Source organism: Talpa europaea (genome assembly GCF_964194135.1).
Source record: "Talpa europaea genome assembly, chromosome: 10".
NCBI lineage: Eukaryota > Metazoa > Chordata > Mammalia > Eulipotyphla > Talpidae > Talpa > Talpa europaea.
In genome coordinates this window covers 3,244,502-3,269,614 of record NC_140077.1, presented here as the reverse complement: position 1 = coordinate 3,269,614, position 25,113 = coordinate 3,244,502, and the positions used below count along the sequence as shown (strand labels likewise).

The window sequence follows — 25,113 nt, the reverse complement described above, 5'->3', positions numbered from 1 at the left end:
CCATGCCCGCCTGTCGGGGAGGGGCCTGTGTGGAGCCTGGGGTGGCCAGGCGTGAGGGGGCTCCCCTGAGGCAGCAGGATGCGGGGAGCCTGGGGGAGGTGGGCTGGGGAGCACCCCAGCAGGTGGTGGCATCCCACAGGCAGGCCCAGGGGGTCCCGCCCAGCCCCTTCCTCAGGGAAGCCTTGTGAGGGGGGGCGTTTTCTAAAGCGCAGTCATCTAGGGTTTTCTCTGGCTTCTCTGGGAGTCATTTCCCATCAGAATTTCTCTTGGCCTCACATATTGGCATCTCCGACGAGCAGGGGCGAGGAGGTCGGCTCTCCAGGCCCCGGGTGCTGGTTTGAACGTCGGACACCCTCGCGGCCACGGAACGCAGGTCCTCAGCGTTCAGCGCCGACGGCTGCAGTCCAGCCTGCAGAAGGGGTCCACGCGTCTGGGCTCCCCCCACAGAGCAAGGGCCTGCACTGATCATGCTAGAGTCCTGGTAGAAATGGGCTGGTTTTGAACCCAACAAAGCATGTTGCTTCCCAGTAACTGCTGAGCCCACTGAACCTCACCAGGTGTGTGTGTGTGTCTGGGGGAGAGGGTGGGCGGGAGGAGGCGGGGGGGGGAGTCTAGACCTTGAATTTGAAACCCCTGTATGTGTCCGATGCTCCCCTGCCGTCCTGCTCAGCCTGCAGAGACCACAAGTTTGCCCAGTTGGTCTTGTTTTTAAAACCGTGTCTTGTGTGTTCTCCAGACACAGGCAAGGTTCCGACTAGGAGGAACGCCCCGCCTACAGAAGGTGCCACCGCTCAGAAAATTCATAGAACCTTCTCCAGGGTCTGAGATGTAACTCTCCTGCTCGGTACCTCTTAGCAGCAGCTGAGTCCAAGGGAGACCAGTTGAGACAAGAATGACTGGAGCTTAACAGTGTTGCAAGAAAAAAGATCCACAGGGCTGTTGTTACAGGCCAAAGACCAGACGGGACTGCCCTGCCCATCACTTTGCCTCCCTGGCCACTTGGCCAGGGTGGGGGCGGGTGAATGTTTTAGAACATGCTGTGCAGTTTTCTCCACCCCGCCCCCCGCCCCCACCTCTGGCTACCTCACTAGACAAGGTCTTTCTGTGCCTTGACACAGCAGCACCCACCTCCCAGGCGCCTCTGCTCCTGCAAGCAGCTTAGGGCAGCAGGACCAGCCAAACAGGGGGTGCTCACCAAGTTTGAATTTTACAACCACTCAAAACACACCTAGAAGCTCCTTGTACCAAAAACAAACACCACAGCCACATAAGCAGAAACATTCATCACTTGGCTTCAATGGCTGTTCACAGTTGGTGCCGGAACACTGGGTTGGCAAATATTCTCAGGGGCCTATTGTCTTTTTCAGGAGAGGACTTTATTCAGCAAAAGTCAGCCTAAGAGATGGGTTCAGTTGTCCTTTTGGGCCTCCTATCATTCTACCGAAGAAACCAACAGAGCTGGAAAAACACTCTCAGCCGGTGGGTCCAGCCTGACAATTCCCTGGCAAGACGGCGTGGAGGGAAACTGCTGCTGAACTTCAGGAAACCAAGAGCTGAAAAACCCACACTCACAAATACCCCGACGTGGACTGAGCACACGTCAGCACAGGTCAAACGCCAGCTCACAGACGAGCCTTAAATCCAGACAAGTGCCGCGCGGCACCTTGATGGCTCCTCACTCTGCTGCCGCAGTGAGCAGGGCCGCACGGCCCCCTTAGACGCAGGGAGCCCGGGGGCTTGACAGCGGGAAACTGCACTTTGATCTGCCGAGCAGCCTTCTCCAGACAGGACCCTCTGTGAGCGATCTACTTCTTAGATGTGACTTCGAACATGTTTTTATTTCAACTTTAAATGAATTGAGTCAATTAATCGGAACAGACTGCGCAAATATCCCAGGGGATGTGTCCGAGGCAGCTGACCGAACCCCGAGGGGGTTCATCCCCCTCCTTTCCTCCTCTCCTTCAGGAGTGAGGCACCCCCGGACAGGTAGGAGTAGCGCCTCGTGTCCTTGTGTTCCCGGCCTCTCCTGGGTCACGCTGACTGACCTCAGTAACTTGAGACGCTTGCAAGAGTGTAGGACACACCCTGCGCGCCCCAATCCCTCTCAGGATCCGGTGTTGTCTCCGTCCAGGCTGCCCACCCCACCCCACCCCACCCCACCCTGGGCACAACCTCTCTGAGCGTCTCAGGCCCGACTGCAGGAACTTGTCCGCCCCTGCTCATTTGGAGCTTTTCCAACCAACTCGGGACTCACAGGAAATTAGCACATTTGTTTCACAGGTTTGAGGATGTTGTAAGGGAACCAGCATGTAGAGAGGGAAAAGGTGAAACTTCTCCCAAACAAATGCCCAGAGTCAGGTGGCTTTACAAATTCTATCAAATTGTTAAAAAAGAAAGTATGCCTATTGGGCCTCCGTGGTGGCGCAGGGTAGAAGTCTCAGCACTACAAGGGCTCTCAGCTGCCACTACGGCCTGAGTTCGATCCCCGGCCAGGGAGCTGACCCACATGGCACAGCAGACCTCTCCTGTCTCCCGCTGCTCCCCTCAGCGGTGGATTTCATCAGTCTGACTGTTCAGCTCCCTGCTCTGTCTCTGGTGAATCCTCTCCCTATCCCTCACCTCTGGCCTGTACCCCAGCTCTTGTATGCATATATAAAAATAAATCTTTTTTAAAAAAGTATGCCTGTTAAATTATTTCTCGAATTCCAAGAAGGAATGCTTCCTGTGCATTTTATGATGACATCACCATAATGCAAAAACCAGATAATGACAACACAAGAAAATCATAGAGCAGTATTCCCTGATGGACACGGCGCAGGAATCCTCAGCACAGTGCCGGCGACCCCAATCCAACAATATACCACAAAGATTACACATCAAGCAAGATTATCCCAAGGACATATGTAATGGACAGATTTAATATATGTAAATCAGTGTAACATATCATGCCAACAAAGGTAAGATAAAGATGATAGTATCAGTGGATGCTGAGAAAGCATGTGGTAAGATTCCGCACCCATTTATGAAGAAAACTGAACAAGATGGGAACAGCAGGCCCCCTACTCTCTCTAATGAAGGCCACATCTTTCAAACCACCAGCCAGTACAATCTAATATTGAAAGCTTTCTCTTTATAATCAGGAACGAGGCTGTCCACTACCACCACTTCTGTTTAATTTAGTGTTAGAGGTCTTAGCTGCACAATCAAAAACAGGGAAAAAAATAAGGAATCCAAGTTGGAAAAGAAGTGAAACTATCACTCTTTACAGCTGGCGGGTGATGTTATATAGAGAAAACACTTCACAGATGCAGTGAAGTGGCAGGTTACGAAATCAGCATACAAAAGTCCATTGCATTTCCATATACAAACAATGAATGATTCAGAAAGAATCAAATTACAGAATTAACCTAACCTAACCTAACCTACCAAGGCAGCAAGGAAAACTCCAAGACATTGTTAAAGGATTTATATCCTGACATGAGGTAGAAGGACATTTCACACGTTGGGGGAGAATCTATCATCAAGATGACTTTTGCCTAAAGCAATATATAAATTTAATGCAACCCCCATCAAAATACCAACAATATTCTTTAAATAAGTTGAGGAAAAATTACTGAAATTTATTTGGAACTGTAAAAGCAATCCTAAAAACAAAAAGAGAAATGGAGGCCTCCTGTTAATTGACTTTAAGCTACATTATAAAGCAACAGCAATTAAAACAATATGGGCTTGACTTAAAAACAGACACATGCATCAATGGAACAAAATTGAAAGCCCAGAAATAAATCCACACACGTATCAATACTTAATTTATGATACCGCAGCCATAAATACACAGTGGGAAAAGAGCATCTCTTTAGCAAATGGAGATGGGAAAACTGGACAGCCACATATAAGAATGAAGGTGGATCACTCTCTAACTCCATGCACAGAAATAAATTCCAAATGGATGAAAGATTTAGATGTAAGACCCACCAGAATAAAATGTATAGAAGAAAATATTGGTCCTCTGTTTCAGGACATCAATGAGAAAGATGTTTTTGGAGATTTGACTCAAAAGCAATAATAAAATATATAAAAGCAAAAACAAATAATTGAGATTACCTCAAATAGTTTTTACATTGCACAAGAAAATATAAGTAGATTCAAAAGACACCCAACTGAATGGGAGAAAATATTTACACATTACACAACCAACCAGGGGTCACTAGCCAAGTATCTAAGAAACATATAATTCAATTAAAAAATCCAAACATTCCAATTAATAAGTGGGCCGCAGATCTGAACAGACAGGTCTCCAAAGAGGAGATGCAGAAGGCTAATAGATATAAGCCTTGTGAATGTTCAACATTGCTTTTAATAAGAGAGATACAGGTCAAAGCCACAATGAGATCCCATCTCACACCTGTTAGAATGGCACATGCTAAAAAGGCCCCCCAACAACAAGTGCTGGACAAGACGTGGAGAAAGAGGAACCCTACAACACTGTAGGTCAGGAATGTGAACGGGTGCCGTCATTTTGGAAAGCAATTTGTAATTACCCCCAAAAAATAAAAAATGGAAATATCCAATGACTCGGCAGCCCCACTCTCGGGCATCTCTGTAAAGAACATGAAACCATCACTCAGAAAACTCTCTGCCCTGCGATGCTTATGGCAGCGCTGCATTCCGTAGCTAGGCCAGGAAGCACCCTAAGTGCCGCTGACGGGGAACTGATCCAGACGACGTGGTCTAGCCAGACAGTGGAATACTCTTCAGCCATAATGAAAGCCAAAATGGTTCCACTTACAGCAAATTGGAAGGCGTTCAAGGAAATTCTATGCAGTAAATCAAGTCAAGCAAAGACAAATACTGGGTGTTTTCGTAGGGGACGTTTTGACAAAGGAAATATGTATAAAAATGAGGGGACGCTGATGAAGTGAGGTCTTTGAGGTTGGGAGGGAGAGGAAAGATGGGTGGACAAGGGGTTACAGAAAAGATACGATGACAGAAAATATGGACTTTGGGGGGGGGGTACAAAGTTGGATGATTATTAACATGTTGTAATCAGAGAAAAACAAAATATTTTAAGATTAACCATCGCCAAGTGTCAGAGATCCAGCCACAGCCACGCCTGAACTTCTCCTATGCTTTAGTATTTTTTTTAACCTCCTCTTTCCCTGCCAGAGTCTGAGATGAACGCTGCCCCCAGCAACCAGGCCAGAGGGCTCCCCTAGTGTTTCTGAAGTGCTTGTGATATGCAAATGTGTGCCCATTTGTCTGCGCTCCCCACTGAAGTGCATGTCCCCAGGGGACAGGAGCGCAGGCAGGCAAGATCAGTGCCAGCCACAGGGAAGATACCCCGAGCCTCTGATCCGCGCCCACACACAGGGGCAGGGGATCCTGCCTCCAGGAGCCCTGGCTGTTTTCCTCACGTCACTAGCCTCTTCCCAGTTCCACCCTTTTTCTTTTTATGCTCAGCTTGTGGTTCAGGAGAACTTGGCCAGAGCCAGCTACGAGGTAGATGAATCCACTGATTTTCCTCCACGATAGCGAAGAGGATGAAAAGGGAGTGAAAGTGGCTGAGGAGTTAGGTTGAGAGGCTGAAATTCCCAGGGTCCTTTGGGGGGGGGGAGGGTCCCCTGGGGAGGTCTGTTTGTGGACCAGAGAAGGAGCTGATTCAACTGTCCTCCAGTGGGAAGAAAAAATTAAACAGAACGGTTGATGGGGAGAGGGAATGTCTTCTCCAGAGAGCTGAGGCAGCTTCTAGGTGCGAGGTGGGCAGCAGTGCAGTGCTCCGGACAGCGTCTTCCTGAGGGGCTGTTGAGCTGGCAAATTTGTGTGTGTGTGTGTGTGTGTCAGGCTGTGTGGGGCAAGGCAGGGGGACGCCAAAGCACAAAATTCCAGTGAATTCAACCCGTGCTGCATCAGAGAGCCCCGCAGGTATCCGCCACACCTGCACGGGATTACCCGCAGTGCCCGCGCGCAGGTGGGAGGGGAGCGTGAGCTTGACCTGTATCCTCTGCCTCGAAAAAGCTCCCGAGAGACAGCAGCCTGCAGTGAGAGGTGTGGGTTTTTCAGTTACTAGTGTTTAAAGGGTAACATTTCCTTGGCTTCCTGAAACAGAGCCAAGGCCTCTTTAGGGTCTGCTTGAAAGGAAAATTTGAAGGTGTTTCTCCTGCCGGCATCCGCCAGGGTAGGAGAAAAAGAGCCAGCAGCAAGTCACGCATCTGCCCTCGGATCGCATGGTCTTTCGGAGACAGCCCCAGCTTGCCCTGGCTGAGTTCTTGGAGGAAGACGCCAGCCCGGGGAAGGGGCTTGTAGGTTCCGGGCTGGTGGAACGTTGCATGCAAAATATTGAGTACGGGCTTGCCTCGCTGCAAAGAAGTGGAGCATCCTCATTGGTATGATTTTGTGGGTTATTTTTCAGGACTGGAAACACTGGTATGTTACCATTAATTTATATGGACTAATTTTTAAGTGTTCTCTGGCCCCCCAAATAGCCCACCAAGTCATACCAAGGAGGAACAGTCTACTTTCTGATAACAGGGGAAAGCTGCGTTGATGCATATTCTGAGGGTGCATAGATTTCATCAGCTTCTTAAGTCATCGGCCCGGGAAAGCTTAGCATGTGCTCACCACCTTCCTTCCACGTGTAATTGAAGGCGCTTTAGAAAAAAAAGTAAAAGAACTGTCAACAGAATGAGTTCTCTGTGGATCTTAGCTAATACTGAAGTGGAAGAGAACTCTGCAATCATGAGAGGAAGGGAAAATTCACCAAAGAGAAGATGGATGCATTTAATATTCAAAACTGGAATTCTTTCTATACAAGAAAGCTCATTAAAAAAGACAAATCAAGGGAAAGTGTATGAGTTATGGAAAAGGGTAAATCTACTGGGAAATTCTTTATCTACTGGGAAAATAGTCTCACAAATCAAGGAGAAAAAAACTAGGAAAAAAACAGGCAAAGAATAGAAAAGAGTTTAGAGAACAAATAGTTAACAGCAGCGGGAAGCTGGGGGCAAGCGAGGCTCCCACCAGCCCGTCTAGTCCTCGCTCAGTGACATCACATTAACAGCGAGACTGGGGGCCATGGGGGGAGATTTTACAGCAGAGAGAAGATCTAGAAACCCAGGCTTTTTTTTTTTTTTTTTGACAGCCAATTTGCCAGCACACCACTGGTTAATAGACATGTAAAAAGTGGTTCAGTAATCACAGAAATGTAAAGAAATGAGTCTGCACAGGATGAAATAAGCACATTTTACTTGATTCCTCCTATACATTACAACAAGGAAAACTGGAGAAAATTCATAAAGCAACTTGTGATCAATTTTGAAAATTATGCTTGAGGGTTGAAAGCAATCATGACACTTCTGAAGTGATTTTCAATGTACCAAAAGGTAACACTTAGTGTCATAAAAGGAGGGAGATAAAGGAACCTAAGAGGCATAAAGTTTTTACATTCCACTTGCCATAAAATAGCGACACCATGACTCTGTGACAAATTGTGTACATATCTTGTCATCTCCGGGAGCAGCCATGTTTCACTTAGATGATTTTGCCCCCAGAGGGCACCTGGCAGTGTTTGCAGACATGCTGCTGACATCCAGCTGAGGGAAGTCAGGCTGCTGCTAAGCCACCTGTGAGCCACGGGGCCATCCCCGCCCATAAATGTCATTGATGCCAAGGTTGAGAACACCTGCCCTAGAGCAACCACACACAAAACTACACAAGACGGACTAAAAAACAAACTACCACTATAGAAAAACCAACATGGAACACCAGAAAAATGTTCAACTCGTAGGAATTCAAAAGAGCAGCAAGCACAATACTACAAAAATCAGGAACTAACAATACTGAAACAGTAGACTTAAATCTTAACATTGATTGCATTAAATATACGTGGTCTAAACAACTATTTATTAAAAGACACTGACGGCCAGAGTGTGTGAAAGAATCCACATAGCCCAGTCGTGTGCTGTCTATGGGAAATCCATTTCAAATGTTAGGACATAGGTTAAAAGTTAATGGTGGGGAAAGACACACCTTGCAGATGCTAATGAAAACTCAAGTGGATACACGAATCTGAGATAAAGTACACTTCAGTGAAAAGGAACCAGCAGAGCTAAGGCGGGACGGTGCACAATAGTACAAGGTCAATTCAAGAGAACACAGCACCCCTAATTGTGCATCACAAACAGCAGCTCTTCAAAACACACGAAATGAAAGCTGATGGACCGAAAGGAGATACATTTTCAGAAGGAAACTACAACATCCCCCCTCAGGAATGGACAGCACCACTAAACCGAAACAAACCAACCAACCAACCAACCAGATACTTTATGCCCCACATTGACAAAGTCCTGAAATGTCAGTGCTGCCGAGGTGGCGGACGCACTGTGATAATGTGGGGACATACACGGATGCGACATCCTGGAGAAATATTTATCCATCAGGAATCTTCAGTGGAGGAACCATTTTCAACCCATTATTTCTACTTTTAGGGATTCTCTTAAGAGAATCATTAACTGGTTCAAAATTAACATCTAGACTTTCATAGTGGAGTTATTTACCACCTCCAAGCGAAAATTAGCGATACTTAAACACACGTATTCATTGGCACATTCTTAAAACATTATTCTATGTCCACACACAATGATATTATTAAAATAACATCTTTAAGAACTTTTAATGCTACTGCAGTAAACAGGAATGCTTTTAAGGCCCCAAAAGACCAGCATATAAATCAACGCATGTAGAGAATAACATGTTAAAACAAACATATAAATATACTAAAAGTCATCAGAAGAAAATAAAACAATGATAGCAGTGAAAAAACCATCAGTGATTATCGCTGTGTTTTCATTCACACATTTTTACCCATCCCCAACTTGTGAAATGATATCGATCTCGTTATTATCCCTCAAGTGACTGTTTCATTGTCCAGCCCAGTTATTAATAGCGCCTGCGCCATTCCCAAGTGTCAGGGTAGATGTAAGTTGCATGGCCGACCCCGTCATTCTGGATCTAAAACGATCTTTTATCCTTACTATCCACCAAGCCCCATACTGAAAGCTTTACGTTACCTCATTGTCCCCTACCCGGAGCTGGCTAATCTCCATTTACAGAGGCATCAGAAGCTAAGCTGCTGGTGGGCCTCCCTGGTGGCACAAAAGGTTAAATCTCAGCACTATGAGGCTACCGGCAGCCACTGCAGCATGAGTTCGATTCCCAGCCAGGGAGCTACCCACATGGCGCAGCAGACCTCTCCTGTCTCTCTGCTGCTCCCCTCAGCAGTGTGCTTCAGTAGATCTGCCTGTCCTGCTCCCCACTCTCTCTGGTGAGTCCTCTCAACTGCGCCCCCGCCCCCACCTCTGGCCTACACCCCAGCTCTTGTATGCATAAATAAAACAAATCCAAAAAAAAAGCTAAGCTACGGGTCCAAGTGCAGTCATCGGCAAGTAGCACAGTCTGGCTTTGAACCCACCCTGCTGTGCGCGGCGAGGGCCTACCTGGGCTTGCCGAAGCGCGGGGTTGGCCGGCAGGGGTCTGGCGGGAACGCTGGGGGCCCGAGGAGCGTGGTGGAGGGGCAGGAGCACTCGCTGAGGCGAACTGGGCGGAGGGAGGTCAAGGGCCGTGAGGGGTCCACTGATGTCCACGTTCTGACCCTGTGGGAGTCTCCTGGGATTGTCCTGCAGGTGGAAGCAAGCAACCATGATGGAATCGGCCTCAAAATGTTTCTGTGATTCCTTACAGCTGGGGTGGGTGTGGGGGCACAGGAGAGAGGTCAGGAATCGTTGGAGGGGGAATCTACAGCTACTTATTTCAACTTCAAAACCCTGGCCCGCAGCCGCCCTCATGTGCACAATTGGGTAGGCTCTGGCAGACGTCCACACCACGAAACCATTGCCATGAGCAAGTGCTGAACGGGGAACACCCCCACGGGTTCCCGCCCCTCCACCCTTGCCCTTCCCTGCAACGATGGATCTCCCCAGACAGCCGCCAGACATGAGCCCGCCTGTTCCAAGTGCCACAGAAGGCGGCACTGGGCGCGCTCTTGTCCTGGCCGGCTGCTCTCCCGCGGCACCAATGCTCTGAGATTCATCTGTGGCAACGTGCAGCGGGGAGCACTCCCCTCACCGCCATGGGGCGTTTTGGGTGGAGATGCCAGAGTCCATTTGTCCCCCTGCCTGGTGATGGTCTTGGGGCTCACTGGCAAAGCTGCTGCTGCTCCAGGCCCACGCTGCCCATGCAAGGAGCAAAAGCTCACGAGGAGCAGCCGCCTCCGCTCTGGGGCCTGACACCTGACACTCTTTGGATGGGGACATAGACAGTCCATTGCCTGCTGGATATGGGGCAATGATTTCTCAAGCTCAGTGCTGACCGCTGACTGCTCACGGCTGTCACCTGGACACATTAAGCTCAGTGTTCAACATTTCTTTGGTGGGGAAAATGAAAAATTCGAGTGGACCCTGGTGCTAATTCCCCAGGGGAGTGGAAGGTGAAGAGACAGCAGGGAGCCGGGAGGCACCCCGGGTTAGGGGCCAGTTCTCCGTGATGGTGGGTGGACAGAGCTCCCACCAGCAGGGCCAGAGCAGCTGGAAGGGCCGAGGCTCTGGGTAAGTCTTAGCAACACCCCGGGAGTAGCAGGGGGCGCAAATCAGCTCACCCAAACCGAGTCGGTGGCCAGAAGGGGCTGAGGGTCACAAGCCTGCGTGGGTGGTGGGCCCAGAGGCCCCCTGGGAATCTGGCCAGTCAGGATGACTGGAGGCAGCAGGCTGACGATGAGCCCCCTGCCATGCCATGCGGGGACTCGGTCCACCCATGCGGGTCCAGCCGTGCTTCCCTGGGCACTGAGAACCTCCCTGCGGGCCCTGACTGTCCCTTCCGTCAGTCTGTCTTGCCGATCGCCTGGACTCAGCCTCTTCTGGGGGGCCCCTCGAGGATCATTCCCACTCTGGGGTCCTCCTCACATCCATGCACTCACCTTCGGCGCACTGGAATGTGGCGGCTTCCGCATCAGGCCCTGGCCAAGGGGGGCGAGGTGAGCCTGACCGGGCTGGGAGGCTCCGGGTGTCTGGGGCGGCCGCACACACCTGGAGGAAACCCCAAAACACGATCAGCTTTCACGATTTAACTTTCTCTATTTGCACAGTCATGCTCAAAGTGCAAGGTGCTGACTTCAACTCAGTGCGGTAAACAATAAAGGAAAATTATCCTCTCAGAAGATTAAAAAATATCGATTCTCCCCACCCCCCCAGCTGCCATTCTGATAAATTCTTATCACTCATAGAAACACAGCTTTGCCGCACGAGGGAGGCATTAGGTACAAAGCTGGCATTTCAGCTATAATGGCTTTGAAGATATTTGGATCAAAAGTTACCCAAACTGATGAAAAAAACTCTACATATCCGTCTCGTAAAAAGTACTAATGTGGGCCTCCCCGGTGGCGCAGGGGTTGAGCGCTGGGCTGCAAAGCTGCCTGCAGCCTCTGCAGCACCGGTTCGATCCCCGGCTGCTCCCCGGCCACCGGGTGAGGGTCCCACATGGCGCGCAGACCTCTCCTGCCGCCCGCTGCTCCCCTCAGCAGTGTATCTCGTCAGTCTGCCTGTTCTGTTCCCCGCTCTGGTGAATTCTCTCACCCTCCCGCGCTTCTGGCTGTACCCAGTGCTTGTATAAATAAATAAATCTTTAAAAAAAAAAAAAAGTACTAATGTAGGCGTGAAAAACACACATCAGCAGAATTCATCAATGACCCTGCTCTTTTCTATAATAAGCTGCACAGCGTTTGAAGGGAAAGTAAAGGAGACAGTTGGTCTGGCAGGAACTTAAAAATGCCAAAAAGTGTCTTCTGAATGTCCAGGAAATCTGGCCTCTTCCTTCCAAGGCGAACAGCCGAGAGGCAGCTGCAGGCCCGTCCTTTCAAACACCATTTCCCACAGAGACGGCCCAGCCCAGCACCTTAGCTTCTCGATGGTGGTCTTCTTATTTGTAAACAGCAGTCGTAGCAAGGCCTTCCTCTTGAGGTAAACCACAAGCCCGGCAGCAAGCAGACACAGGATGGTCAGCAGGATCCCGATAGTTAACCCTTGGTTATCTGCAATGAAAGGTCTCCGGCTCAGGGGACAGTCACGTGAAGAGCATGAGGGGGCACCAGGGCGACACCGATGGCAGGGGCAGTGCCTAGCGGTCACCGGACCAGCCTCCATCAGCGGTCGCGCCAATGCTCAGCTGTGGGGCTTGCTGCCGGGACTTCGGTCTGGGAGGTGGAACCCGCGCTGACCACAGAGGACCCCACGTGCACCAAGAGGGGGCAGTGACCATAGAAAGTCACCGGGACCATCATTAAAAGCCTGTCAGATTAAAAGGGGCCCCCAAACGAAAGCCTGTCTCGCACCCACCACTGCAGAGCGACCCAGCCCTTCCTCCTCAGCCCTTCGTGTGCTTACCCTGGCCCTGTTTCACTATTAGGGACTTAAAATCCCGCCTCTGGGGGCCGACTCCTTTCCCCGGGAGCCCGTGTCTACTCCCTGGACACATCCTCGCCCGGGACTCGTCCACGTGGTGAACACAGGGACACCCAGGTTCCTCAGGGTGTGGGAGGAAGAGGCCAATTCACCCCCAGGGTCCTGCCTGGCCCTCAGCTCCACGAGTTTGCTCCTGCAGGTCCCTTCTGTGGAGGGAACACCGCTCCTCAGGCCCGGGGCCTGGCCGGCGCCCACAGGGGGACCCTCACGCTTCTCGTGTCCGGCCTTTGTCCCCAGCCAGCGAGGCCTGTCGGGACGTGTCTCAGCCTAACTGGACCATCAGCAGGGGCGGCGTGATGCTGGGGGAGCCTGGGCTTCCTGGCCCACGCGCCACGCTGGCTCCTCGGCCTGCTGTCTGTGGTCTTTCGCTGGACTCTTGAGCCACGGGTTCTAGTTCCTCACAATCAAATGCCTAACTCTTAAACGAATCAATTTATCCAGCTGGACACTCACAAGGCCCCCAAATGAGCTGGTTCCTCCCCCGACCCGGGCGCCTATCTCCATATTGCCATAAAAAGCGCCAACCATTGAGCTGCTCGACCAGAAACCTGGGCAGTTTGGTGACTCCCGCCCTGTCCAGCGAGCACCGTGTCCTCTGGAGCCCTCCTTCCGCACAACCCCCCCTCACTGACGGCAGCTGTCTACTCTGTTTCTGCCTGCTGCAGGCGGGGGCCGAGGTGGTGACCGCGGGAGCCATGTGGAGGCACGTCCACACTCAATCAAGCAGGATGACCCCTCCTCGCGACACGGTGCAGAGGGTCCTGCCCTCCCGCGCGCTGCCCCGGCCTGGCCCTGCGCATGTTGTGTCTGTTGTCATGGAAATGACGGTCGAGTCACGGGTCAATGTGCTGCTCGCAGCGGGACCCAGGGACGTGCCACGTCCTCTGCGGCAGCGTGGGCCACTGTCTGGGTGTCCCTGGGCAACACCCCCTGCCCCCCAGGGGGCCCTGTCTTCACGGCCTTTCTTCTTCGCCTTGCTCCTTTCACATCAAACCTCACCGGGCCTTGCCCCGCAACCGCCAGCCAGAGCTCAGCGCAAACAGTCAGCACCTGGAGGCCATTTCTCGAGGTTGAGAATCTCAAGGTCGTTTGGGCACTCAGGCCTCTAGCCCAGCTCAGCTGCCCCAGAGAGAGACAGACTCACTGCTGTCCTGGCCGTGCCACTTCAGACGGGCGCTGAGCCCCGCGCCTCCGGACCTCCGCATGTGGGGAGAGGGCGGTGACCCGCCTCCGCGTCCTCGGCTTTAGGGGGGACACCACCGGTGAGGCCTGCCGGCAGGTGCATGCACCAAGCAGGCTGTTGCCACGACTGCTGCTCCTGCTGGGAGTGGCGCTGGGGCTGGGCCGGTGGGGTGGGGGGTGGGGGGTGTCTCCTAGTGAGAGCTTAGAGGCATTCAACCTCACCCCCCTGGGCCCGGCACAGAGCCTGACCTTTGCAGCCCTGTAGCTCTGCGGCAGGGCTCACAGCGCTCGGGCAGTTTGCTGTCGAGATGCCCTTATGCCCACCAGAAGGGCCGCAGACTGAGAGCTGCCTTACTTCCCGCGGTCAAAACAGAGCCGAGTCCCCGCCAACGTCAGGTTCCAGCACAGCGGGGAGCCCAGCACCTCTGCCCCCGGCCCGTCGCGCTCACCTGCTTGCCGGCTGGGGCCGCTGTCCGTGCTCCCTCCAAAGCCAACCCGGTCGCAGAAGGGCGGCGCCCAGCGGGCCTCGCAGTGGCAGTTCTTCCTGTTGTTGCAGACCTGGCAGCGGGGGGACCCCAGCGGGGAAGCAGCTTCAGAGCCCGGCCCTGCCGGGACTCTTAGAGCCCCGCCGGGCTGGACCTGGAGACCCCCCACCTTGGGGCTCTGGCAAGTGGCCCCAGAAGCTGCTTTCGGCAGAGCGAGCGGCAGCAGGTGACGAGTCTTTCACGGTCACCAGTGGCCCCACTGGGGCTCCGGCTGCAGGCAGAGGCCAGCAGGGATGGCGGATGGCGGTGCCCCGGGGCCCGCTGTGGCTCCTCCAGCTGCAGGCAGTGTAGCCCGGGGATTCAGTGCTGGGATTAGGGGATGCCCCATCAGGTGGGAGCCGCGAGCTAGTTGGTGCTACCGTCCAATCAGACCTGGGGGGGGGCCTGAAAGAGGAGACCAGGCAATACCCGCCTCCTTCTGGCAGCCTCCTGGGGGCTGCCGGGCCTCATGGTGCGAGCTTGGCTCTGGGCGGCAGGAAAGGTGCCAAGGAAGCGGGGCGGGGGCCTCACTCTGGGTGGGCCCCGGACACATGTCCTTCCTGGGAGACCAGAGCACTGTGGACAGGGCCGGCTCCCGCTTGCCTTTCCGTCCGTCTTGTTCCCCGGTCACTCGAGACCTACTGCGTGAACCAGCACAGGGGGCATGAGAACAAGAGCGCGCGGATTCTGTGACTTTGCGCTGAAGACTTTGGCTGCACAAGACTTTGCACAAGCCTGGCTGCGGAGCTGCAGCGGGGCAGGCCGGAGGGACAGGCTAGGTGGCTCCTGTGCTCCCTGCCACTTAAAGGGACGCACTTGGTCCCACCGAGGAGGCACCTGGAGGCTCAGTCTGGGAGTTAGCTCAGGGCTGCCGGCCTCAGCCCTGCAGCAAAGTCTTGCACACATGGAGAAAGAAAAGGTGTGGAGGTGTGTCTGGTCCGTGGGGTCCCCTGTCTGCACTGGCTTCCTGGTGAACCAGCCGCCTGCACAAGGGGAGCCCGCACTGAGGCTGCCTGCAGAGTCAGGTCGTGACCCAGCATGGCCTCGGCCAGATCCCCCAGGTCTAGGTGCTGTCCCCACAGTTTTGTGGGGTCTCCCCACAACTCACAGCCATGTGCCCGTGACATAGCTGGTAGTGGAGAGGGCCCCTGACACCCCAGGTGGGGGTGCTGCCGGGGGGTCTGCTCCACCCACCCAAAAGACCTGGGCCTTCCCGGCATGCTGGGGCCCTAGGGTGTGGGAGAGCGAGGAGCCCAGGGCCCCCACTTAGCCCTGCTCCCCATGACCACGCAACCTGGGGGCACTGCTCGCTGTTCCTGGGCCTGGGTTGCTCTGTCGGAAGATAAAGAGGCCACAGTGGATCGTCTTGCATTTGAGGGAAATCCACGATCCATGGAGACAGAAAAAGATTTCATTTTATATCCTGTGTCGCCTGACTCAGCAAGCCCACTGGAGGTGGCGCCCCCTCTTCTATGGCCACAAACCGCCCCCCCATTTCTACAGAAGAATAGTGTCTGCAAGATTTGAAAATAGAATTTGGAGCATGATTTCTATAGGACAGGTCTCACAAGAACAAATGAGCTACTGGTGTGGCTAATCAAGATGAATATGATTCCACTGGAAATAATTAAGCCCATCAGGAAAAATAAATGATGTTTTAAATAATTAGAGTCTTCTCCCCTAAAATGTCTCTGAACTAAAATAACAGCCTTTGGTCGAAGGCCATTGTATGCGACTCCAGGAACGTGTGGCCGTCTGCTCTGTCTTCTTTCCTTAATTCCTTTTGGAAGTATTTGGGTTCAGAGGCGACTCTGCCCCTGGGGTGCTGGGGGGCAGCTCTGTTTGAAATGGTAATGCAGAACCCTCCCAGAAGGAAGGTCACTTTTGAAATTACTTTCAAGATGACAAAGTCCTTTCTTAAAATCACAGAATGTTAATTTGAAAGATAATTACTGCTCAATCTGATTTTCTTTGTTAAATAAAAACCATTTCTTTTGCTGTGTGAAGGTCAAAGGAAATGACTGTCTTCAGAAGAAAATATCGAGAAGTTTCTATATGTTTAAAGTCATGGATGTCCAGATCTTAGGAAGGCCTGAGTGCTCGGCTAGGGGGGTGGGTGGGGGCTCATGGGGTGAGTCTGGCTGGCGAGGGCCCTCTTCCCTGCTTACCCCTCTGCCGCGGCACTGCCTGGCACACTCCAGAACCCCGAAGACGCTGATATTCTGACACCGGCGGTTGAGGCAGAGCTGCAGAAGGGAGGAAAACAACAGCCCTCTCAGGCCCTCTGCAACTGAGTCGGGTTAACCAGGCAGCTTCAGGGACAGCGCAGGCTGGGGCTTCGGGAGAAAGAGACTTCCGAGATCAGGACAACAGAGGGGCTAAGGGAAGCCCCCGAGATAAGGGCAGCAAACTCCAAGGGGGGTTAATCAGATACCCCAACACCAGGGACAGTGGCTGTCCCTGGACAGGGGCAATAAGAAGCGGGGTTCTCTGATAAGGCTGTGATGCGGGGAGAGTCCAGGCACCGTGGCAGATTAAGTGAGACCACCGAGAACTGACTGGTCACAGAGAGATGACGGAATTTTAGAAGAATTAGGTGGGAAAGTGTGTTCCCGCAGCAGGACTCCAGAACACTCCCTTGCCCCTCCCGGGTACATCACCCCCGGGGTCTTTGCTTTTGTTTTTTTCCCTAGATAAGCTTTACTTTTTTTTTTTTTAAAGATTTATTTATACAAGCACTGGGTACAGTCAGAAGCACGGGAGGGTGAGAGGATTCACCAGAGCCAGAGCGGGGAGCAGAACAGGCAGACTGATGAAATAAACTATTGAGGGGAGCAGCGGGTGCAGCAGGAGAGGTCTGCACGCCATGTGGGACCCTCGCCAGCAGCCGGGGATCAAACCGGTGCTGCAGAGGCTGCCGGGCAGCTTCGCAACCCAGCGCTCAACCGCTGCTCCACCTGGGGAGGCTTAAGTTTTACTTTCTTAAACAAGGTTTGCTTCTCTCTGCTTACTTATCTGAACGGCCCGTGAATTCCCTTTTATGGCTTTGCGAGGTAAGAACTTGTGATTAAGGGGTCACCAGGGCGGGCAGTGGGGGCAGCTGTAAGCACGGCAGCAGCGCACGCCGGCTCCACAACCACACACAGGCCCGTGTGTGCATTTACCAAGAGAAGCCAAGGGATGTTTCGGGGAGACTCTCCTCTGGGTGAATCGTGCCTCCTCCATGGGGCACTGCCTGGGCACTGCCAGCCCCACACTCAGCACATTTCCAGACTCACACGTGAACACAATCGAATTCTTCAACATCTTAAACAATTCAGTCAATCCTGACTGTAGGGCAAGGAAAAATGTCAGGCTTTTCTGCCCTCCTGCCATCAGGATAGATGATGGATCTTCGCAGTCCTGAACGCATGCCTGATGGCGGCACCTGGAATAGGGTGTGGGCCTAGGTAGATGGGATTCCCCTGGCTAAGACGGGGCTTTCAAGGGCGGCGTCACGGGGACGCCAGTAGAAGCCGAGAATGAACAGAAGCCGACAGAGAAGCAGCGAAGGCCGGAGAGCCCAGACAGAGTGAAGACTTGCTGGGGGCTGGGGCCTGCCAGCCTCCCGGCCCCCCAGCGCCCCTGCCTGCCGTGTGCTTGGTAAATCCCAATAAAAGACCCGCAAAAGCCACTGAGGGCTCTGACTCCTCCTTTACCTGGTCTGCTGGGTCCTAGAAAACCTGCACCGTGTCTGTTCCTGCCCTTTACACGGACGTTATAACTGATTTTTTGTGACTGTAGAGCTTGCAAAGGAATCTACATTCCAGCATTTTTTTTCCCCTCCATTACAAGATACAGGAGCGGGCGAGATGAACTAGTCCTTACGCTGGGTCTGCACAGACTCAGAGCCTCGGCGAAGCCAGTGGAAGTCTTCCAAAGCGCCGGCGGACAGGCGCTATCGTGGACATAAACCATCGACAGAAGTGCCCGGCGGAGGAAGCAGCTGAATCCCCTTGTACTTATCCCGCCTTCACAGAGGCCGTCATTTGCTAAATGAGAGTGGGCTGGTGGGGGGAGCTGAGTCTAATTTCAAAGGTGTATAACATTCGCCAGACTCCAGGGCTCAGGCACTTTATCTCCCATAAAAAGTTACAAATTAGTGCAGGCCAAGGCAGAGTCTGAGATTGCAGAAGCATTTTTAATCAAGCCGACCCTTCCTAAGGGATCTTCACCACCCGCCCCCACGGCTCACACCAGGCTCCCGGAACGCCCTTGAAAATCGGGCTGCCAAGCATGGCTGCGGCCGGGGGATCATCACATTCCAGCAGATAAAATAAATTGTCTGAGGTGCAGGCGATGAGCACAGCAGGACCCCAGGAGAGCCGTGTGGGCAGAGGCGGTTCTGGAACCCAGGGGAGGCTGAGACGCCGTGGAAGGCCTCGCGCCCAGCAGACGGGCCCTCGGAGCCCACGGAGCCCACGGAGCCCACGGGTCTTCCCGCGGAGGGAAACCCACGGATAAGTTGAGTCTCTGGCATTCCCGCTTCGGGGCTGCTGGCCCTGGCCATTCAGACTGTTTTACAAACTCTGTTGCTCTAACGTCAAGGCCCGAACGTGAGCTGGGGTGTGCGGCTCGGGAAGACCCCAGGAGGCTCGGCACGTCCAGAGATCGCCCCGCTTCCGCTGTACGCGCTGCGGCTGGCGCCGGGAGGGGGGCGTGAAGGGGACCCTTGTGGGCCTCGGCTGCAGGAGCCGCCTCTGTCCTTCTGCTCTGTGACCTCACGTGACCTCCAAGTGAACATGCAGCCTGCGGAAGTCAGGCGGGGTTGACTCATCTTTCTCAAACATTTGAAGCCGCTGGCTGCCGCCTGATGGGGTGGTGAGACGATCCATGGGCAGAACGTGAACCCCCCCACTTCTTTCCTTCGTTTCCATTTTTCACTTTACTTCTAAACCTCAAAATATCTCATCGCCCCCCCCCCTTTGGCTAAGACTGTCCTGTCTCCTCCCCCCATTCTCTCTGGAAACACACCTGACCCCCTCCTGTCCAGGTGAGAACAGGCCTCCACTGACTCGCCGCGGCCACGTTCCCCAAAACAACCCAGGAGGCAACTTCATTTCCTTGCCAGTGATTTCCTGACTGGGCCCCACGGGGCACTCGGGTGAGGGCGCAGGGCAAGCGGAGAGCCCTTCGGGTCAGAATAAAATAGGAAAAGCCTCGGGGGAATAAGGAGGGCTCCAGAGAGAAGGTCAACCACTGAAGGGGGCTAAGCACACTCCCAGGACGAGGGGCAACAGGACGTTCCGGAACAAGGATGACAAAGAGAAGTATGCGAAGATCAGGGCTGGGGCGCACAGACGGAGTTCTGGGCACAGAGACAATTAGGCAGTGAGACTATAACAGGGGGGTCCCCAGGAAAGGGGGAGGTTCCAGGTTCCCTGCCCCACCCAAGGGAGGGTGGAGCTGAGCAGGGAGAGAAGAAGCTGCAGAAGAGACTGAGGAAGGAAGCAGGATGGAGCCAGAAGGAGACCTGGAGGAGGCGCATGGAGCCGAGAGACACGTGAAGAAGCTGCGCTTGCCTTTTGGTCGTGGATGGGGTGACACAGACGTGGGTGAGACCCGTGGGGAGGCGACAGTGGCAGTTTTTGTCTTGATTTGCTCTTTTCCTCCCAGACTTGTCTGGGTGTTTCTGATCCTTTTCTGTGGGTCCCCACGGGAAGGCGCTTAGGATTTGTGGCAGCTTTGGGGCCCTGCTCTGGGCCAATCCTGCTGGGGTGGACTTTTACCCACGAGGGGACGGGTCACTTTGGGTGCTTGATTTAGAAACTATGTTCTTTGCCTTCCTGTCTTGTTTCCTAACTGTATTAAAGTTACTTTTCTTTATGTTTTGTGCGATGCGGCGGATGGCAGACCCTGTTTAGAGCAGGCAGGTTTGCGGGTCTGGGCTGCCCCCCTCCCTGCCCTGTAACAAGACCACCGAGCACTAACGAATCGGAGGGACTGGATCAGGGCTAGACGGTCTACATTCCCCGAGGCTCGGCTCCACTTTGGCTTCCTTGCCCCTCCCTGGCCCGGGAGTCCCACTTTATTTCTGTTCCTTTTCTCATCAATAAACCTTTTCTGTCTCTAAACAAATCTGCCTCTTCTCGCTTGCTTATCTGAGCGTCTGCGGAGTTCCCGCTGCGGCTTCGTGAGAAACCAGCCCCTGGTGGTCTAGGGGCTGGACTCGGCGCCGCCCCGCAGCCTGGGACCCGTTGGGCTGGGAGTCTAGGCCTGAAGCCCTGAAATGACGGTATCAGCTGGAAAAGGTGAGAAAACAAGTTTGATTTCTCCACAGGCTGATCTCGGTGGTCAGCCAGACGCTAGGACTTGCTGATTTTTTTCATCTAGGTGCAAAGAACTTGCTTTCAGAGACAAGGTTCTGGGAAGCAGTGGGTTGAGAAAAACAGCCCCACAACTCAGCCCTGGACGCACGCCCTCAGCGGCCCGTGGGGTGCTGGCTAGGATGCCAGGTGCCTTACCTTCCCCTCTGCACACTTGGTGCCTGCAAGCACCAGCCCGGGGTCCGGCAGGTCATCGCCCAGGTACACGTGGGTCCCCCGGCACAGGATGCGACCACCTTCCTGCAGTGGGATGTTCGTTTCTATGGAAACAGCGTTGGTACCAATGACGGGCCGGCTGGCGCCTCCTTGACACTGGATTTTTCCACACTGAGCATCTCTGGAGGGGCGAGAACAAAGGGCCCCAGAGGGGGAGGTCTGGAAGCAGCCCTGTGGGGGTGGGGGGCTCCCGTGGCCGGCGTGGGGCGCACCCTCTGTACCTGGTCTCACACTTGGCGAAGGAGCTCTTTGAGTCCTTCCCGCAGTTGCCGTAGGGGTCGCCTGCAGAGTTGACTCTCTCGAAGCAGATCCCCGGGGCCGGCTTAGCACCTGCAACAGAAGCAAGGCGCCCTTTCACCTCCCGCAGGTGTCGCCAGTAGTTTCCACGGCGCAGACCGCTCCTGCCTCCCCGCTGCTCCCCGCAGCAGTGGATTTCAGTCCATCTGCCTGTTCTGCGCCCCACTCTGTCTCTGGGGAATCCTCTCAGCCCCCGCACCTCTGGCCTGCACCTCAGCTCTTGAATGCATAAATGAATCTTTTAAAAAAAATGAAAGGCACCGGGCCTTCAGGTACAGGGGAGGTGTGTCTGTGGCCCGGGAAACCACGCTAGCATCCCGCTGACACGTGGCAGCTGGCGGCGGGGGCCGGGGCAGCAGCCCCTGTGCGCAGCTCAGGTCAAGCAGCGAGAGCTCCCTCCTCGGTGCTCAGGGCCGGGGCGGCCTCTGGGGAGGTGAGGCCTGGCGGCAGCCCAGCCCTTGCAGCCCAGCGAGGGGCCGGCCGGCTGGCTGCTGGGAGAGGGGAGGCTTGTTCTCTTTAACGACTTCCCGCGCAATTCCGGTGAGAGGGCGCAGGCGAGCGCGGCTGCACGGAGTAGTGACTAATGTGGGGGAGGTCAGACCAGCGAGGCACACAAGGAGCTTGTCCAGCCCCGGAGGCGCCCGGGAGAGCACGCACAGGCCCCACCACGTGCAGGGCACTGGGCCCCCCAGGGGCCGCGGAGATGAGACCCGAGGCCACGGCCCAGCAGGGAGGCCCGCGGGAGCCGGGGGCCCAGGAAACAACTGTTCTTAGCACATCTTCCTGCCAGGGAGAGAAAGCAGATAAATTGCAGGTGGCACTGCCCAAGTTTTGGAGGCTCCAAACCCAAAGAGTAGTGACAGCTGCTGAAGGCGCTCTCAGAAAGTCAGGAAAACGCTCCACATCGAGAAGGAGCCGTGCCCGGGAGTGACCGCTGCTCCTCTCCCCACGCTGTCCCGGCCGGACGCGCCCTCACATTCCCGTCCACCTGCCGGGACGCACCTGGCCCAGAGCCCCGCTCGGCCCCTGGCCCCTGCGCTGCCAGCCCTGGGGCTCCCTGTGCTGTTTCAGATGCCACCGAACAGCGGACAGGCGCCCCTGCTCCCGGGAGACACGACCCCTCCTCCTTCCTTCAGCCCGCACCCGGCTCCGTGCCCTCAGCTGTGAGCAGACGTGCTCGGCACCTCACTTAGACGGCAGGCACATCGAACCCAACAACACCCGGCCACAGCTGAGGCCGGCAAGGGGTTCAGCCACTGACATGGGAAAAATATCACTCTGGCCCTGGGCCTCTCATTTCCCCATGCTGTCTTTAAAACTATTTTAGAGGCGCCTCCCCATACCCCTTTATCAGGGCATCACCCCAAACCAGACACAATTCTCTGTCACGGGAAAGCTGAGGGCCCCGGTCCTTAGCATCAGGCTTTGTTTACTGCTCCCAGGCTCGCATCTTTGCTCGCGGTGTGACAGCACCAGCGCATGCCATGGGCCCTCTGCTCCCACATCCTTCCCTCCTAGGCTTTCTCACCAACCTGTTAGAGGGCGGGGTGAGGAGGATGAGGGACAAAGAGCATCCTCGCAGCTGCGCCTTCCCTCGCCCTTACACAAGCACACCCTGGCCCGCCCTGGGGCTCCAGCATGGGTGGGTCACATACCAGGTACACACAAGCACACCCTGGCCCGCCCTGGGGCTCCAGCATGGGTGGGTCACATACCAGGTACACACACGGATCTTAAATCCTTATCCCCGCCTTGGAGGCCCACATAGCCCTTTGCACAGCTTTCACCACCCTGCAGGCTTGCTGAGGGTCACACGATGAGTAAATGGTGGAAATGAGCAAATGGACGGAAAACCAAACCGTCTTTCCGGTCCAGGCACAGTCCTGCTCTGCCTTCCCCTCGGAAGCCCTTGCAGGCCAGACTCCTTTTCCTCCAGGACCACCAGCAGACTCCTGGTCGCCCACCTGTTCTTGGGCTGGCCCTACCTCCACCAAACCCCTTTCCAAAGAGCACCTTGGCAGGCCAAGACACAGCTGCCTGCTGGTTTCTCCTGTGCTGGCCTGAACTAGGTGACGAGCCCTTGAGCCCAAGCCCCCGGGGGCCTCCCTCCCAGAGGAGGAGAGAGAAACTGCGGGTGCCTCAATGCCTTATTGTTGACGCTCCACTGCTGCAGGAAATGAATGGAAAATTCTCAATACAATGACTTGGAAGCTTTTCAGGGGGAAGCCAGCCCACAAAGAAACAAGCTGAGGAGTCAGGCCAGCAGTGCTGCGGAGGGAAGGGAAACTGGCCCAGCCTCCATGGGAAACAGCTGGAGATCCTCACAAGATTAAAAATATAACTTCCGGGCCTCCCCGGTGGCGCAGCGGTTGAGCGCTGGGTTGCGAAGCTGCCCGCGGCCTCTGCGGCGCCGGTTCGATCCCTGGCTGCTCCCCGGCCACTGGAGGAGGGTCCCACATGGCGCGCAGACCTCTCCTGCCGCCCGCTGCTCCCCTCAGCAGTGTACTTTGGTCCTTCTGCCTGCTCTGCTCCCCGCTCTGGCTCTGGTGAATTCTCTCACCCTCCCGCGCTTCTGACTGTACCCAGTGCATGTATAAAACAAAACAAGCAAACAAATAAATAAATAAAGCATGCCTCTATAAAAAAAAAAAAAATATAACTTCCGCACAATCTAAGAATTTCTCTACTAGGTGCTATCCCAAGACGGCGAAAACACTAATTCAAAAAGATCCACACACCTTGGGGCCCCCGCCTCTTTATCCACAACGGCCAGGGCCAGGGAACACCCTGATGCCATCAGTGGGGGTGAGTCAAGAAGATGAGGTCTGCGGAGGGGAGCAGCGGGCCTGTTCTGCTCCCCACTCTGTCTCTGGTGAATGCTCTCACCACCCACACCTCTGGCCTGCACCCCGGCTCTTGTGTGCATATATAAATAAACCTTTTTTTAAAAAAAGATGAGGTCTCGATACCCAATGGTCCGTTCTACAAAAAAGACGAAATCCTGCCTCTTGTGATGTAGTGCACGGAACTGGAGGGGATTATGTTAAGCAAAGTAAGTCAGAAGGAGAAAGACAAATGCCGGATAGTTCCAGGCACACATGGGATATGAAGAAACAAAGTAATGAGCTAACAAAACCCAAGAATAACGATTCTTAGACTGGGACAGCAAAATGGTGGCTACAGAGGGGAAGGGATGGGGTGTGATAAACAGGCCTGGGCATCAATTTGAACTCTGGAGCTGGGGGAGATGCAGGCTACATGGGTGAGGCGTGGAGCCGCACTCCTGAACTCCACAGTGTTGTAAACCCACGGCAAGGCAATAAAGCGCTTCTCACTTCACTGGTATTCTCTGGCCTGGTGGCTTGAGCAATGCAGAGCTCCAGAAGTAACTTTCCGTGTGTCCAGGGAAGCAATGACTGTCTATTTCCAAGAATTTTGTTTATTTGGGTTCTCACCCGAAACTTCAGGGGCAGGACATGCCACGGGACACATGTTGCCCATTGCCAAGGGGCACAGCTCACCACAGAGGCAAAGAACACCCCCCCCCCACGGATGAGCTGCGGGCAGGCATTCACCAGCACACAAACCCGGGGAGAGGACAGACCTCTGACCCCAAGAGCAGGGTATGGCCCCAAGCCCCAAGGCATGTTCTTCCTTCCCCCGCCTGGAGCATGACGGGCAGCCGTGCTGGAGAAGGTCTTTCGTAATCTGGGTCATCCTGCACTTAGGGACTGAACCCCCACCGTCCCTCCAGACCCCCGAGCTGTTTCCAAGGTTGGGGGTGTGAGTGGGCAAGCTGGAGGGGGCGGGGCAGGGATGGGTTTACGGGGGTGTTTCCATCCAGCTGACTCCTGCTTCCTGCCTTGGAGTCTCCTTACTGGATGAGAAATCCTCCGCGGAGACACCGATGTTCAAAGGCCGAGGGGTTTAAGATGAGTGGAACTTATTTTAGAAGTTAATAAGCAGCTGAGACTGGGCCCTGATGCTTTTCCTCCAGGTTCAGGCTGTAGGACGGTGCCAGGC

General features: G+C 54.3%; 1 protein-coding gene across 1 annotated transcript in view; it reads right to left on the bottom strand.

The window, feature by feature from the left end:
- Positions 1-25,113, bottom strand: part of ADAM12 (ADAM metallopeptidase domain 12) — a gene marked incomplete at both ends in the record, with an annotated part of 118,630 nt that overhangs the window by 4,534 nt on the left and 88,983 nt on the right. The window contains 7 exons of the mRNA XM_084244528.1: positions 9,492-9,671; positions 10,967-11,075; positions 11,941-12,076; positions 14,138-14,246; positions 16,381-16,458; positions 20,716-20,914; positions 21,015-21,123. Coding sequence (XP_084100654.1) covers positions 9,492-9,671; positions 10,967-11,075; positions 11,941-12,076; positions 14,138-14,246; positions 16,381-16,458; positions 20,716-20,914; positions 21,015-21,123 — 920 coding nt within the window. The remainder of the gene's footprint in view (positions 1-9,491; positions 9,672-10,966; positions 11,076-11,940; positions 12,077-14,137; positions 14,247-16,380; positions 16,459-20,715; positions 20,915-21,014; positions 21,124-25,113) is intronic.